The 16,006-nt window shown below is 37.7% G+C and overlaps 1 protein-coding gene across 1 annotated transcript; it reads left to right on the top strand.

The window, feature by feature from the left end:
• Window positions 1–2,322: 2,322 nt before the first annotated feature.
• Window positions 2,323–15,831, top strand: LOC105209378 (maternal effect protein staufen). The gene is made up of 8 exons (XM_054232886.1): window positions 2,323–2,998; window positions 4,526–4,880; window positions 8,224–9,188; window positions 9,260–9,453; window positions 9,518–11,018; window positions 11,079–11,372; window positions 11,430–11,773; window positions 11,841–15,831. The coding sequence occupies exons 2-8, from the start codon at window positions 4,600–4,602 to the stop codon at window positions 12,021–12,023; spliced, it is 3,762 nt and encodes a 1,253-aa protein (XP_054088861.1). The 5' UTR covers window positions 2,323–2,998; window positions 4,526–4,599; the 3' UTR covers window positions 12,024–15,831.
• The last annotated feature ends 175 nt before the right edge of the window (window positions 15,832–16,006 follow it).

Below are 16,006 nucleotides of genomic sequence, written 5' to 3'. Positions count from 1 at the left end.
GTGGAACGGCATCTCAAACTCACTGCGTACCGCTGCAGCCGAAACAATTGGTTTTCGGCAACGACAAAAAACAAGCTGGTACGATGAGGAGTGCCGTCTCGCAGCGGAGAGAAAACAGACTGCCTACCTCGCAACATTGCAAACGACCACAACACGTGCGGGATGGGATAGATACCGAGAGCTGAAGAGGGAAGCGAGACGCATTTGCAGACAAAAAAAGAAAGAGGCCAAAATGCGTGAGTACGAAGAGCTTGAGAAGCTGGCAGACAGAGGGAATGCTCGAAAATTTTATGAAAAAATGAAGCGACTTAACGAAGGTTTCAAGACCGGAGCATCCTCATGTAGAGACCAAGGTGGTAATCTGGTAACCGATGTCCAGGGCATACTGGGATTATGGAGGGAACACTTCTCCGACCTGCTGAATGGCAGTGAGAGTACAACAACAGGAGATGGCGAACCCGATCCCCCAATCGATGACGATGGAACAGATGTTCCATTACCCGACCATGAAGAAATTCGAATTGCAATTACCCGCTTGAAGAACAACAAAGCAGCGGGGGCCGATAGATTACCGGCAGAACTATTCAAATACGGCGGCGAAGAACTGATAAGGTGCATGCATCAGCTTCTTTGCAGAATATGGTCGGAAGAAAGCATGCCTGACGATTGGAATCTCAGTGTGCTCTGCCCAATCCATAAAAAGGGAGATCCCACAATCTGCGCCAATTACCGTGGGATCAGCCTCCTAAATATCGCATACAAGGTTCTATCGAGCGTATTGTGTGAAAGACTAAAGCCCACCGTCAACAAACTGATTGGACCTTATCAGTGTGGCTTTAGACCTGGAAAATCGACAACTGACTGAACTGATATTCACCATGCGCCAAATCTTGGAAAAGACCCGAGAAAAGAGGATCGACACACACCACCTTTTTGTCGATTTTAAAGCTGCTTTCGACAGCACGAAAAGGAGTTGCCTTTACGCCGCGATGTCTGAATTTGGTATCCCCGCAAAACTAATACGGCTGTGTAAATCGACGTTGAGCAACACCAAAAGCTCCGTCATGATTGGGAAGGACCTCTCCGAGCCGTTCGATACCAAACGAGGTTTCAGACAATGTGACTCACTATCGTGCGACTTCTTTAACCTGATGCTGGAAAAAATTATAAGAGCTGCAGAGCTAAACCGAGAAGGTACAATCTTCTACAAGAGTGCACAGCTCCTGGCGTACGCCGATGATATTGATATCATCGGAAGATAAGGAGGCGAAGCGAATGGGTCTGGAGGTGAATGAGGACAAGACGAAATATCTCCTGTCATCAAACAAACAGTCGGCGCATTCGCGTCTTGGCTCCCACGTCACTGTTGACAGTCATAACTTCGAGGTCGTAGATAATTTCGTATACCTGGGAACCAGCATCAACAACACGAACAATGTCAGCCTCGAAATCCAGCGCAGAATAACTCTTGCCAACAGGTGCTACTTTGGACTGAGTAGGCAATTGAACAGTAAAGTCCTCTCTCGACGAACCAAAATCAAGCTCTACAAGTCGCTTATCATTCCCGTCCTGCTTTACGGTGCAGAAGCTTGGACGATGTCAACATCAGATGAGACGACACTCTAGGAGTTTTCGAGAGGAAAATTTTGCGCAAGATTTATGGTCCTCAGAACATTGGCAACGGCGAATACCGCAGACGATGGAACGATGAGCTGTACGAGTTATACGACGACATTGACATAGTTCAGCGAATAAAAAGACAGCGGCTACGCTGGCTAGGTCATGTTGTCCGAATGGACGAAAACACTCCAGCCCTGAAAGTGTTCGATGCAGTACCCGCCGGAGGAAGCCGAGGAAGGGGAAGGCCTCCACTCCGTTGGAGGGACCAGGTGGAGAGCGACCTGGTTACACTTGGGATCTCCAACTGGCGCCGAACTGCGAAGGAGAGAGACAGGTGGCGCACTATCGTCGATTCGGCTATAACCGGCTAAACGGTTGCAACGCCAATCACATACATACATATTACATATACTCGTCTTCCTGAAAATTGTATATAACTATAAATAAAATTTTTGTCAACTTTCAATAAATATAATTTCCGCAATGAATTTAACCATTTATACCATTTCAATAATATAAATGTATGTAAAAATGTATGATTTCGACCACTTCAAAATATTCACGAGCGCCATCTGTTGAACCTTTAAACCAATTGCGCCCTCTAACCACACAAATTTGAAATTGTTGTGAATGCCAAAGCAAAATCACAAAAAATCACTCCAAATGCAACCATGCGTATGTAACTTGTTCTTGTATTCTGCATTCTGCATTTATTATTCTTCGAGTTCCATCGCAGCCGCACAAAATATGGCCGCACGTTAATTACAATTTAAGTAAATTGCGTTAAAATAAGCAAATCAATAAGATAACCAATATAAACAGCTAATCGGAAGTTGTGTGTACAAAATACTAACAGAGTTCAACAATTAAATTTAAGTATATATAATTAGTTCATAATTGAGTACGGTGAAGTGAAAAGTCTGGTCGGCATAGAAAAGAGAATTGTGAAAAGTTCATCAAAGAAACAAGAAAAAAAGAAACCGAGCTGCAAATCCAAGGTAAAAGAAGGGCGAAATTCAGTTCACATAATAAAGAAAGTGCAAATTCGAAATCAATAAAAGAGCAAAATCAATTGGAAAATATGCAGTGAAGTAGGTGGAAATTTTGTAAAACAAAAGAAGTGTGGGAAAAAAAACGTGTGAGAATAATCGTTTTCGGAGCTTTTTCCATACAACGTCACCGAAAAAGTTGTTGCAGCAAAAATTTGTCGTCCGACTGGAGAAGCAACAACTAACTATCTTCTTGGCGGGTTACAATCAGAAGCGGCAGCAGGATTGCGAAAGGCCGACGTCTGGTCTGTCTTCTCTGTTGAGTAAACAATACTGTAACGACGGCAACAATTTTGCTCAGCATTGTGTGTCAGAGCCACTACCAGCTGGTAAGTTGTACCTACATACATACTTGTATGTACCTATTTGATTATTCGCTTCCCAGCTCAAATTGGCTGCTTTGCGTTGTCGTATAATATATTGCTTTAGAAACGATGACGCAGGCAAAGTAGTCAGCTGGCTGCTAGTCTGAACGTGGATGGAGTTAACCAAATAAATAGAGAAGTGTAGAGGGATATGTTAAAAAGAACATAAGTAATTATGTATTTGTTGTTAAATAACTGTGGTTTATCTTCAGAATATCACTACATATCAAATTCTTGCGTTGTATTTCAATTTTGTTTAATAGTTATGTAGTATTCTTAAAATGAATTGGCTCGAAAATATACGGAACTACCGCTAATAGAATTTGTTTTATAAATTTGTCTTAAATTAGTTGAATTGATTTATAATACATGGTAGGCTATTGTGCTGTGCTACTGAGGGAAGATGATTGGTAAATTCAACCCATCTGATGTACATTTAACGATTACCTAAATCCTTTTAGGTGCGGGCACCCCGTGTAGACACAATTTTCGTTCGATATATGAATTTGTAACAGTTATTTTTGAAGACTTGGTCATTATTAAAATTATTTATCGCAAATAATCCAAAATGTTGTCTTATTTTGCAACCGATCGAAATTCTGTTGTTAAGTTCATATAACTTTAAAAAATTTGCGCCAAATGTTAGCTTGTTTCCAATTAATAAATATGTAAGTTTAATGACCTCTTAGCACCGATCAATCGAATCAAGTGTATTGCATTTGCGTCATGTATTAGTACATATTTCAAATGTTTGTGTATTTTAGTGATTATTTTGCAAGAATTGACGCGAAGCATTAACAACAAAACATTTCCGAATGACTTATTACGCACAATTGTCAAATTATATTTCTTTATTCTACGTTTGTTGTCGGTTTACTGCAGTCGTCCCTTTGCCTTTCCTATGCTTTAACCCGTTCGAATGCATCTAGACCTGGGTGTTGAAGAAAGGTGAAACTGCAGCTGCAACTTTATCCAATTATAAATCTTACAAGTAGAAGAATAAACAGTCAGAAATAAGAAATGCATCTCCATTATTTAATGTTTCATATATTCGAAGCGCAAAAATGCAGTTGCAGTTGCATTTTTGCTTTGGGGGTAGTTTACCTACATGTTTGTTGTTTTTTGCTTTGCTCTATAAAACTTGCAGCAAAGGAACGTCTAACCGTGTGCTATGAGTAAGTTTGCAGAGGTTAGGAGATTTGACAAAAACAACAAACACACGTTGAAGATCACATATGCGACACTACATAGAAAATTGCAATAATAAAAATTTCACATAACAATTTTGAAACAATGTATGTGTTGAAAGCTGACATTGCTCATTGACAATGAGAATGCATATTTTTGCATGCAGGCAAACACGTACCCTAAGTATAAATGCATATATTTTTGTATAAGTGATTGCAAAGGCTGGCATTGGATAATTTAAATTATTGTTATATAATTCATTTACCATAATACAAAATACTAATTTTTTCTTCTTATTTTCAGTTAATACACCCAGCAAGTATTACGATTTAATAAGTCTTATTTAACGAAGTTGCACATATCTACAAAACGACAATATGCAGCATCATGCACATGTGGCACGTACAGCACCTCCCCACTTGCGTGCCCACCACATGGCTGTGCCACCGCCGCATACACAAACACAGCCCCATATGCCGCCATTGAGTTTGGCACATGTGCCACCGCCACCAACCGGACAACAACAACAACAGCAGTCGAGTCAGCAAAAGCAGTCACAACATCTTAGTAATGGTCCTGCAAACGCTGGCACTGCTGCAGTGAGCACAGGCTCGTCCATTGCCGCGGCGTCACATGTACGCGATCATCATACAGCACGGTAAGAGAAAATTTTTAATTTGATATAGTTATAACACTTTCAACAGGCTCACAATTAACTTCCTTCTCAGTTATATGTATTTCTAACGGCGCTGTTCAATGTCTCTATAGCTGCAAGTTAAAAGTGTTTGCTCGCGTTTGCTTGGTAGAATTCTGTAGAGTTTTTTTTTTATTTTCTCAACTCATAAATTATAATTTCTATTTTTTTTTTATCCTTTTGATGTCTTATACTCCTTTATAGGTGCTATGCAACTAAGTGTAGTCACCTTTGCATATACATGTCGCTGTCTATGCGACTGCCTTGTCATATGATGGGTTGGCAAGTCTGCTGCTAGCTGCTTTGATTCGCAGCATGACTTCCGTTCAGGCGTAACGAGTTATCTTACTCTTCCTACCCTGCTGCCTCCTGGAAGTGTGCTTATACATGAAGAGTAATATGTGTTTGTATGCATATATCCTCCATACGTCTGTCACTACTATTTTCCCACTTCACATTGAAGTAGTGGTGGTGGCATTTGCAGTTAGTTGTTAGTACTTCGTAACAACAACACTTACCATTGTCACACAGCTAATATTTCTGTTGAACGTATGCTCTTTCCTGTTTCGCCAATGAAGAATTTGCCTGAAACACACATGTGCACGATCAGACATACATACAATGTACATACTTGCATTCATTTAATTTTTCACCGCCTTTGAAGACGTTTATTTCGTGCCACTATTCGATTAAATGAAAAAAACAGTTGGTCATTGTTTCGCTTGAGAGTAACGTGTGAAAATTAAATTTTTTTCGTTATTATTCTGCATAAATTATAGACATACCTACAACTAGACGGAACTAAGTTGGTACTGATACAACGAGTAAAGTTGTTGTTGTTAAAGTATACAAGTATTTCAATAAACTAATAGTTTGTTTATTTTCATGCTTAAAATTTGAAATTCTGAACTTAAAAAAATATATTTATTAAATAAAAAATAATAATTATACAAAATCTAATCAGTGATGAAAATATTGTTCCAATTGTGTAAAGCGTGTTTTAACAATCGAAAATCCTACACAAAGCTAAGGGATCTTCTTGAACTGCCATTCTGGAGACTGTCTTGTCTATGTCACAAAAAATATGTTGTTGTTCGTTCGAAATAAAACTCGGTAATTTTTATAGTCATTTCATTAGGACTCTGGATTCATGTTAAAAGACTGCGTAAAGAATATAACAACTAAATAATCACATCAAGATCAGATACAGGCTTTGAGCTATCCATTAAAAGTTTCGTTGAACTGTAAAATTTGCCAACAATGTGCAAATGCAATTAGAAATCTAGAACTACAATAAAAAAAAGGGATTATCGAATTTAAACGCGAACTCACACACACACACACTTTGCGTATTCACTTTTGTACACTAATTGAATTTGTCACATTTGAAAGTATTTATGCCGCAGTGTCAATGACGTTGACAATGCCACGACGCGGCGGTGGCCGCTGCTGATGCTGACGATAATGACGAATATGAGCAGAACGTATCTGATTATGTGGAGATGGCGTTGACCTATTTAAAGCGCTATCGCCAAACCGTAATTGCCAAATTCACCAAAACAAAACTGTAAAAGAAGTGTGAATGAAAAAAATTGGAAACCTGAAAGAAACGGTGTGTGATCTATAGGCGGAGGGGATGGCAGCGGATATGGCGATTGAAGTGGCAGAGTGGTGACCACGGCAAACAATCGAAACAAAACGCCCGTTGTCAGTATTTAAGCGAATTAGAAAATGTGCCGGCCTTTGTTGCATGCAACAACAGTGACAACAGTGCATAGCACATAGCAGGAGCAAACAAGGAGTACTAAAAGCTCTGTCATTTACGCCGAGCAAACTCACTGGATCTTAAAATTATTTTTTTTGACATTTTTTTAACTTGAAGTTTATTTGCTTGCTAGCTGTACTTCATTGCTTGGTGACGAAGATGACAGCGTCTGAACTTCTCTACCAGTAGTATTAATTAGCATATAGTGTGATTATATGTTTGTGCTTCGTCTCAACGTCGAAATGAATAGTTTCGTAATAAATCGATAAAGTTGAAATTTAAGTTATTAGCTGAAGCAACCAAAATCAAGCATCAGCAGTCGCTGCTCGTCACTTTATTGCTTTGCATTGTTTGTCCGTATAAAAATCATCATCAAAAACCTCGACTCATTGCTCGTGCAGCATGCATGGATCAAAGTGAACTTGTGCTTTGAGGCTTATGTGTTTTGTTTGATGACGTTCGCCTTTGTTGTTTGTCACATTCCTTATTGTACGCTATGTCATACCTAATACTCGTACACACACACACAAACCAGAGTGCTTTGGCACGGAAAGGATACTGTATTTGTATTTTGTAAAAGGCATGGACCGTCTCTTGACGAGCGCATAAAAAATGTGAAAACAACAACAACAAATAACATTGCAACGTCCGTCTGCCGTCAGTGACAACAATGGGAGGGGTCAATTTTTTTGCCTTTATTCCTTTCTATTCCCTTACGTGTGGGTCTATTTGCACAAACATATCCACGAGCTTTGCTTTGCCGTTGCGCTCAGGTATTTTTCTTTTTCCATTTCGTGTATTCTCTGCACTGTCGCGAAAGACGGCAGTCAACAATAGCATTCAATCGGCGTACAGCAAAAAGAGATCATTTGCACGGCGCTGCGAAACGCATGGTGCATTCATATTATTTGCCTGACGGTATTATTTTCAGTATTTCTTTAATAAGCTTTTGGCGCGTTCACATCTCTGGTGTATTTCGCAATTTTTCGACACTTTTGACTACGCACATTGTTTAATTGTCAAAATTTTATTATTCGACGGGAATTGTTTTGCGGTCTGTCAAATTTTGGTCAGGAAGTGTTAAAATTTTTAGTGCTCTGATTTGCCGGAATTGTGTTCTTCTGTGTTCTTTCGTGGTTTTTGTTAATATTTAATATTAAATTTGTGCTTTTTAAGAAAATTTATATAGTGGAACTACAAAAAATGTGATTCAAGTGAAATACTAACCAAGAATCGACACAAATATTATACAATTATAATTTTTTTATTGATAATGGATTGGGAGTGTAAGAAATGTGTGGAAAATAACGCTTTACTCTTTAAAAGTGAGCTGTTGATCCTTTTGGTGTAGAATGTGTGCTAATTTTAAAAATTTTGACTTTCAAGTTTGAATTGAACAAAGTGAATCTTTGAAGTTCTTTCAGTTAGGATTAATTCTGTAAAATTACATAACTGAAAATAAAACATTTAGTTTATATGAAAATCCTTAGAAAATCTGTTCATCGGTTAAAATAAAAGTTTTAAACGCTTGTATACTTCTAGTCTGAATCAACAACCATTGCAACAACATCAGCAGCATCCCTCATCTATGCACAGCAGTACGCAACTGCAAAAGCTACGACAGCAACATCAGCATATAAACAATAACAACAATAATAATAATAGTACAAACAAGAACAACTATCATCATCATCAAGGGTCGCAATACAATAACAACACTAGCAATACGCCCGGCAATGCGTTGCCAGTGCAAGCAGCAATACAACAGCAACAACAATCGAAGCAAAGCGCACAGGTGCCACATCATACGTCGCGACATCACCAGCAGCAGCAGCATCAGCTGCATCATCAACAACAGCCGCAGCAACAACAGCAACAAGCAACACAACAATTACAGCATAAGCATACAGTGGCACCAATGCCACCACAGCAGTCTCACGGACATGTGAAGCATCAACAGCCATTGCAACACCAACAAACACAACCACAACAAACAGTACAAACCGCAAATCTGGTTATTGCAAAGAATGTTATAAACACACATGTACCACCACCGGCGCTAACGCAGCCACAACATCTACAACAACAACAACCACCACCTACGACATTGAATTACTACACTGCCGGCAACACACAAACCAGCAGCAATAATGTGCATAAGTCTAAGTACAACAACAACAATAATAGCGTTGCTGCCGTTAGTGGTGGTGGGAGTGGTGTTGGCAGTGGCATACCACCAAAAACAATATTGCAAAATCCAAATCGCGTGCTGAAGGCGCGTGTGCACTCCAGCTCTGCAGCGAATAATGTTGAAGTGAACACTGTAAGAGCTGCGGAGGGCGTAGAGGAAACTCATAAAGCCGCCAAGAGCGGTGGCAACATTGCTGGCAGCACCACAGAGACAGTCGTAAGTGAGATTGTTGTTAATCACGTAACCGCAGCCGTTGCCGAGAGCACAAACAGGCATGAGAGTCTTCAAAATGTGCCGAGCACTGGACAAGCAGATGGTGAGTGCAATAATTTACTGCAACTCTTTTATAATTTGAATAAACTTTATTTCCGAATTCTGCTTTGACAGCTTCCTCCATAGATGCTAATAAGGAGAATATGATTAGTGCAACACAAAATTCAAATACAAACAATGAGGTGAGCAGCAGCTCTACGGTGAACAGCAAAAACAATATTTTGTCTAATGAAGACAACACAGTGCCGAAAAATTCGAAGGAGAAGACACCAATGTGCTTGGTCAATGAATTAGCGCGTTACAATAAGGTTGGAAAACATTATTTGTTATTGTTGTACTTTATAATCTAAGCATGTACTAATACACTTACAGATCACACATCAATATCGCTTAACCAACGAAAAGGGACCAGCGCATTGCAAGCGTTTCACAGTCACACTGAAGCTGGGTGAGGAAGAGTATTCAGCTGAAGGTTTCAAAATAAAGAAAGCGCAACATTTAGCCGCTGCGGAGGCTATTGAAAAGACTAAATACAAGCACCCAGTGCCGAAGGTGATACGTCGTGGTACCGATGGGGAGGGGAGTTCGTCGCGTGCCAATATCACGCCCACAGTGGAATTGAATGCGCTCGCCATGAAATTGGGTCAACAGACATATTACCTGCTCGACCCACGTCAGGTTGGACCGAACGATGGCATGGGACCACCACCACCAGATGCTATGATGGCACAGCGTTTTAATGTGCCGCCGCCACCACCACCACATACGCTGCCACCGCACGCCATGACCGGTGGTCCTATGCTACCGCAGCATCCACCACCGCATGTGCGCATGATGGATCCGGCATATGCGCGTCGTAACAGTCCGTATGCAGCAGCACCGCCACCACAACCGCAGATGCACGGCCATCCCGCTGGCGGCTCAGTTATGCGTCCACGTTATGGCGCGCCAGCACAGCGTGCATATATGCCTAAATATAATCAACAGCAACGTTATCCCCTAATGGCGCCACCACCTATGGCTGGTGGTCCACATAACGGTATGCTTCCACCTCCGCCTTTGACACATCCCCAGCACCCACATCATGGTGCAATGCAGCACCGTTATGGCATACCTGCTCCATTGACCAAAGTGACGCTAGTCGTGGGCAAGCAGAAGTTTGTAGGACTGGGGCGCACATTGCAGCAAGCCAAGCATGATGCCGCGGCGCGTGCCTTGCAAGTGCTCAAAACACAGGCGGCCACACAGCTCAATGAGGAGCTCAACAGTAGTCTGGATGAGAGCGATAACAAATCGCCCATTTCGCTGGTTTATGAGATCGGCATACAACGCAGCCTAACGGTACACTTTAAGGTGCTACGCGAAGATGGTCCAGCGCATATGAAGAAGTTCGTAACAGCTTGCGTGGTGGGCACCATAGTGACGGAGGGTGAGGGCAACGGTAAGAAGATCTCGAAGAAGCGTGCGGCAGAAAAGATGCTCGAAGAACTGAAGAAACTACCACCACTAACCCCCACTAAGTCACCCATAAAGCGTATCAAAGTGAAAACGCCCAGTAAAGCGACAGTCGCTGCTGATGCCGCTGCAGCCGGTGGTGGCAAGTTCAGTGGCGGCGTTGGTGAGCGCCGCAAACGTGGCAGCAGTTCGATCAGGGAGAAGACTGATGCTGATACTGAGGGAGAGAACCCCATCACACGGCTCATACAATTGCAACAAAATCGCAAGGAGAAGGAGCCCGTTTTCGAGTTGATAGCGAAAAACGGCAATGAGAACTCGCGCAGACGCGAATTCATCATCGAGGTGACGGCGCACGCCATGGTGGCACGAGGCACCGGCAACAGCAAGAAGCTGGCCAAGCGCAATGCAGCACAAAGTAAGTTCCTTGTACGTTTCATTTGACTTTATAACAAAAACTAATAATAAAATTTTACAGATTTGCTTTTGGCTATGAGCGAAAAAGACCAGGCCACTGCGGAAGTGAAATCCACCTCAGCGCTACCTTATGCACAGTCTGCAGTTGCTGTGGAATCACCAATAACTACGAACGCAGCAGTCAGCAAAGAGCAAACCAATACAGTATTGCAGCCAAGTGTTGAAGCAGCGGCAGCGCCAGCAGTCGTTTCTGCTGCCGCGGCTGTCACAGCTGATGGTCACATTGACGTGCCACTTGTGTCCACCACCGCTGGGCAAGTGCCAGGCATACTAATACTGCGTCACAACAAGAAAAGTGAGTGAAAATATTTTTTATTATTTTTTCTTAAACTCACTTTTAACCGCTTTGTAGATGCCACAAAGAAAAAAGAAATCGTGTTGAGTACCACAACACGTCTACCGGTGGTTGAGGAAATTGACAACAAGCAAGAAGAATTACCAGTTGCCGCCACACCAGTCGACACGCAAACGGCACCAGCAGCAGTCGCCAGCAATGCAGTCAATACTGATAGCCAAGTTGTAGCTCCCGCAAGCGTTAAACCGGCTGCTGATACAACTGTCACACCGGCTGTCAGCGAGGCCTCAACTGCCGCTAGCAGCGTCGCAGCAACAAACAGTAGCGTGCCGAAGTCAAAACCGGCAGGCGTGCACACGAAAGATCAATTGCTGTATCTGGCGAAATTGTTGGGTTTTGAGGTTAGTTTTACATTTTTGATTTTATAATAAATATTTGTTTTTAACTGTATATTTTTTGGGAAAACAGGTGAACTTTTCCGATTTTCCAAAAGGAAATCACAGCGAATTCTTAACAATCGTCACGCTTTCATCGAATCCACCGCAAATCTGTCATGGCATGGGCACAAGCGCTGAGGAATCTCAAAACGATGCTGCTCAAAATGCATTAAAATTACTTAGCAAATTAGGCTTGAATAATGCGGCGAATTAAACTCAAATCACTTAAAAAAATAAGAGTCATATGGTCAAATATTATATTTTGTAGTTGAGCGGAAATTCAAATTGAATTTTTGGGCGACAAAATCTATATAAGTTATGGAGTGTCTTTCAATGGACAACAACAACAAAAGTGTATATCAATATTATTTGGTAAAAACAACAAAAAACCGAAAAGTATTGCATAATAAATTAATTAACAACAAAAAGTTTAATAAGAAAAAAGTCATTAAATTAGAAGAAGAAAAAAATGCAAACTCAGAACAATATGTGCAACAAAAACAAAGTCTTAACAAATTATACAAACACACAAATAGGAACAATGCTGTTACATATCTACTACTATGTTTTGTTAACATATACATCCACACATACATGTATGCTGAGCGTTGTGCTGCATTTGTTTAATTTATTTACTTTACCGTAATTTTGTTAACTTTATGCTTAGTCAAATTTGTTGTTAAACGCTTAGGCGCACATATTTTGTTTTCATTTACAAAAGAATAATTCTGGTAAAGGTGCACTGCTGCTTTCCGATTTACTGTTACTATTATTTGCTATATAATTGAATGTTAAAGTGAAAAAAAATTATTACAATTTGTTTATATTATCTTATTTTATAAAAAAGCTATGAAATTCCTAGCTTCTATTATTTGTGTTCATTGGGTTGTCAGTTAAAAAACAAAACAATATTTATTCATTAAGCTTTATATGAAAATTATAAAATTCTGTTGCACGCAAACATAAATTGAATAAACGCTAGCCAAAACAATTTTTTGATTGTATATAATAAAAAAAAAGTTTAAATCTTCAAGGCAAGTCATTTAAAAAACGTTTTTGAGATACTAAGAACATTTAACGTGCTGAAATTGTCGCAAAACAAGTGAGAGACTCTAAAATTTTGTGGTTTTTCAAGAAATTCATAACTGTAAGCGCTAAACCGCGCGACTTAAATTTAATTGCTGAACCACAAGTGTTGTTGTGAAAGTGCTGATTACTTTGAGACTTAATAAGAAACCGCATTTTTGCAAGCGATTGGAAGATTCGGCACACAATTTTGCACGCAAGAATGTTGGATGAAAGCTTAAAAGCTGAACTAAATAAATTATTATAAATAATATAACTAATTAATGTTAGAAGTAAAATGGAAGAAGCAGAAAAAAAATTACAAAACTCGCAGAATGTAAAAATAAGAAAAGAAAAAAAAAAACAAAAACAAATTGTAACATGTGGTCGTATTTTGATTGTGTATTAAAAATAAATATAAAAATTTGAAATTAATTGGTGAGTTGTTGCGGCTAATTGCGCAACGGTTGAGTTGAAAACGCACATACATATGTATGCATATGCATGCAAGTGCTGGTAATTTGAAATTTTTAATTTATTTTTAGATGAAATATAAAATATTACGTACATATATGAAATATTTGGCAGCAACAAAAGTAAGGAAACAAAAACAAAATAAATTACAATCAATGCAACAGCAATATACATTTGCTGCTTGTGTTGATTCTAAAATTAAATTTACAAAAAAATTAAAATAAAAATATTTAATAAATTAAAATTGAAAAAATAATTTAATAAATTAAAATTGAAAAAAAAAATATTTATTAAATGAAAATTGAAATTATAAAAAAATAAACAAGTATTTAATGAATAAAAAAATTGAAATTATATCACTTAATGCGCACGCATTAAATAAAAATTTTTGAAATTATATTTTACTTGGTTGATGGAACTCGTCGTAATAATGAACAAACCACTAAACAAATTTAATTAATTATTATTAAGTAATAAATAAATAACGAGCTGTTGCACTTAAGGCGTAAATTTAATTTATAAACTGCTTATAGGCGTAACAACCACAACAAAACACTTACTAACTATTAATATATACATATGCATAAAATATCACATGAAAAAAATCGACAATAGCGTATTTGTAACAACATGCACGAAAATGGAAATTAATGCGCTATAGGTTATTTATAAATTAAATGTCACTGGCGGATCATAATACAAAACACGCTAAGTACATTGGTCCGCTGCCCTGTAGTACCCTTCATGGTTGCCAATTTTAATGAGGCGCACACTCACGTTTGTTACGCCACTTCGACTTGAAACTGACGACTTGGAGGCGTGTACTTAGTTGTATTTCTACTGCATAATACATATTATTTATTTATCTACTACCGCTGCATGGACAATTCATAATAAATTGCGCGGTGTTTGGAAGGAAAGTGTGTTTTTTTGTTAAACATTTCACAATTTCGCTTTAAATCATTTAATTAACTTAGTTTTCAAAGTTGTAATGTCTCGAAAAATTATTACTTATGATTTGCTTATGCAAATTTTGCAACAGTATGCCGTTGCCACCGCGCTCACACCTTATTATGGGTTGTCCTGTGGCCATTTTTCTTTAGTTTTAAGTAAACATTGTAGAAAATTTGGTTGTTTTACCTACATTAAATAAAAAAATATGAATTAATGCTTTCAGTAAATTACTCAATGCATTTTTATGTTTGTTAATATTTTTTCCAAATTTATTATGCTTTCAATAAAGAAAATTAAATTCAATTTGTGGAAAAATTATTATTTTTAAATAATATTTCATTGCAATACACATTGTGGCATGCGTTTAAAATGAACTGTGCATCAAATAAATATATGGATTATGCTGTTAATTAAAAAAAAAAAAAAACAAAAAAAGACAAAAATGCAATAAAAGTATATTTATAAAAGGTAAAATGATTTTTGCGAAAGTTGTGAGACATTTAAAAAATATGGAAGAAACTTTCCATTTCAACAAAAATCCTATACTATTATTAAATAGTTTAAAATAAAAAATATAAATATTAAATAAAGGAAAACAACAGCAAACTTCTTAAAATACGAATGAAAATTGTAAAAATATTTTTGAAAAATAATAATAATAAACTGCCCTTATATATGGTACATTCATGTGTATTTCGTTGCTTTGCATAATATAATTACAGTTTTGCTAAGGTATAAGAGTGTGGATTTTATGTGGAAATCGTTTAATAAAGCGTATACAGATTTAAATATTTTATTTTTAAATTTCAACGCTAATTTAATGTGTTGCTCAAAGTTTGGTTAGGATCGCCGATTAAAATGAAAATCGATAAATAATTAAAAATTATCGATAATTATATTTATATATTTTCAATAATTAAGACAAAATTTATATAGAAGTGTTTACAGTCCTAAGGGTGATTTCCGAAGAATCGTCTAGGAATGCTCTAGCTCTTTTTAAAACATTATAAGGTCATATATCGACAGTAAAATTCGATAACAAGTCGATTAATGTATTTTATTTATCGATTTCTACATTTTTAGATCAGCTTAGATCTAAACAGTTTCCAATGATACCCGCGGAATCTGTGGGTCACATTTATTGTGCCTATAATAGGAAGTTAGCGAGAAATTGAGAATTTTAAAATACTTCGTAGTTATTTTTTTAATAGGTGGAGTTTGTATAAGAATAACCCTATAATTTCAGAATAAAAATTCTACATTCAAAATACATTTTTTGTATAACTTTTTTCTCATTAATTTATTTTGCAAATATACATATATACATGTATGGCTTTGTGCTTATTGCAATAAATATAATTTTTGTTAATATAAATTTTTGCGGGGGGGAAATCTTAGAACTAGATGTTTTGTATAAATTTTTAAGTTATCATTAGTAAAGCTAGCACATAAATTAAATTGTAAAGCGAAAAAATATATATGTCTTATGTCTTAGAAACATATGCAAATTATCAAAATATTTCTTATTTTATATATGTAGTACCTACAAGTAGTTATTTGAAAGCATAGCAAATTAGAATTTATAAGGCAATTTTTTTTTAAGCGGAAAACATCAACATCTACAAAATACAAAATCACGTCTATCAATTTAAATCTTTCCGTTTGCTGAGGCAATTGTATGGCTTTTCGTTAAAAGGCACTTTT

This window comes from Zeugodacus cucurbitae, chromosome 6 (genome assembly GCF_028554725.1).
Source record: "Zeugodacus cucurbitae isolate PBARC_wt_2022May chromosome 6, idZeuCucr1.2, whole genome shotgun sequence".
Classification (NCBI taxonomy): Eukaryota; Metazoa; Arthropoda; class Insecta; order Diptera; family Tephritidae; genus Zeugodacus; species Zeugodacus cucurbitae.
The sequence above is the reverse complement of the archived record's forward strand: the minus strand, read 5'-3'. Positions and strand labels throughout refer to the sequence as shown.

What these genes read in the sequence shown, in the direction of transcription:
- LOC105209378 (XM_054232886.1), top strand. Translation starts at nt 4,600, where the DNA reads ATGCAGCATCATGCACATGTGGCACGTACAGCACCTCCCCACTTGCGT. An exon ending in CGCGATCATCATACAGCACG is followed by an intron (nt 4,881 to 8,223) that starts GTAAGAGAAAAT and finishes GTATACTTCTAG; the next exon opens with TCTGAATCAACAACCATTGC. An exon ending in AATTAGCGCGTTACAATAAG is followed by an intron (nt 9,454 to 9,517) that starts GTTGGAAAACAT and finishes ATACACTTACAG; the next exon opens with ATCACACATCAATATCGCTT.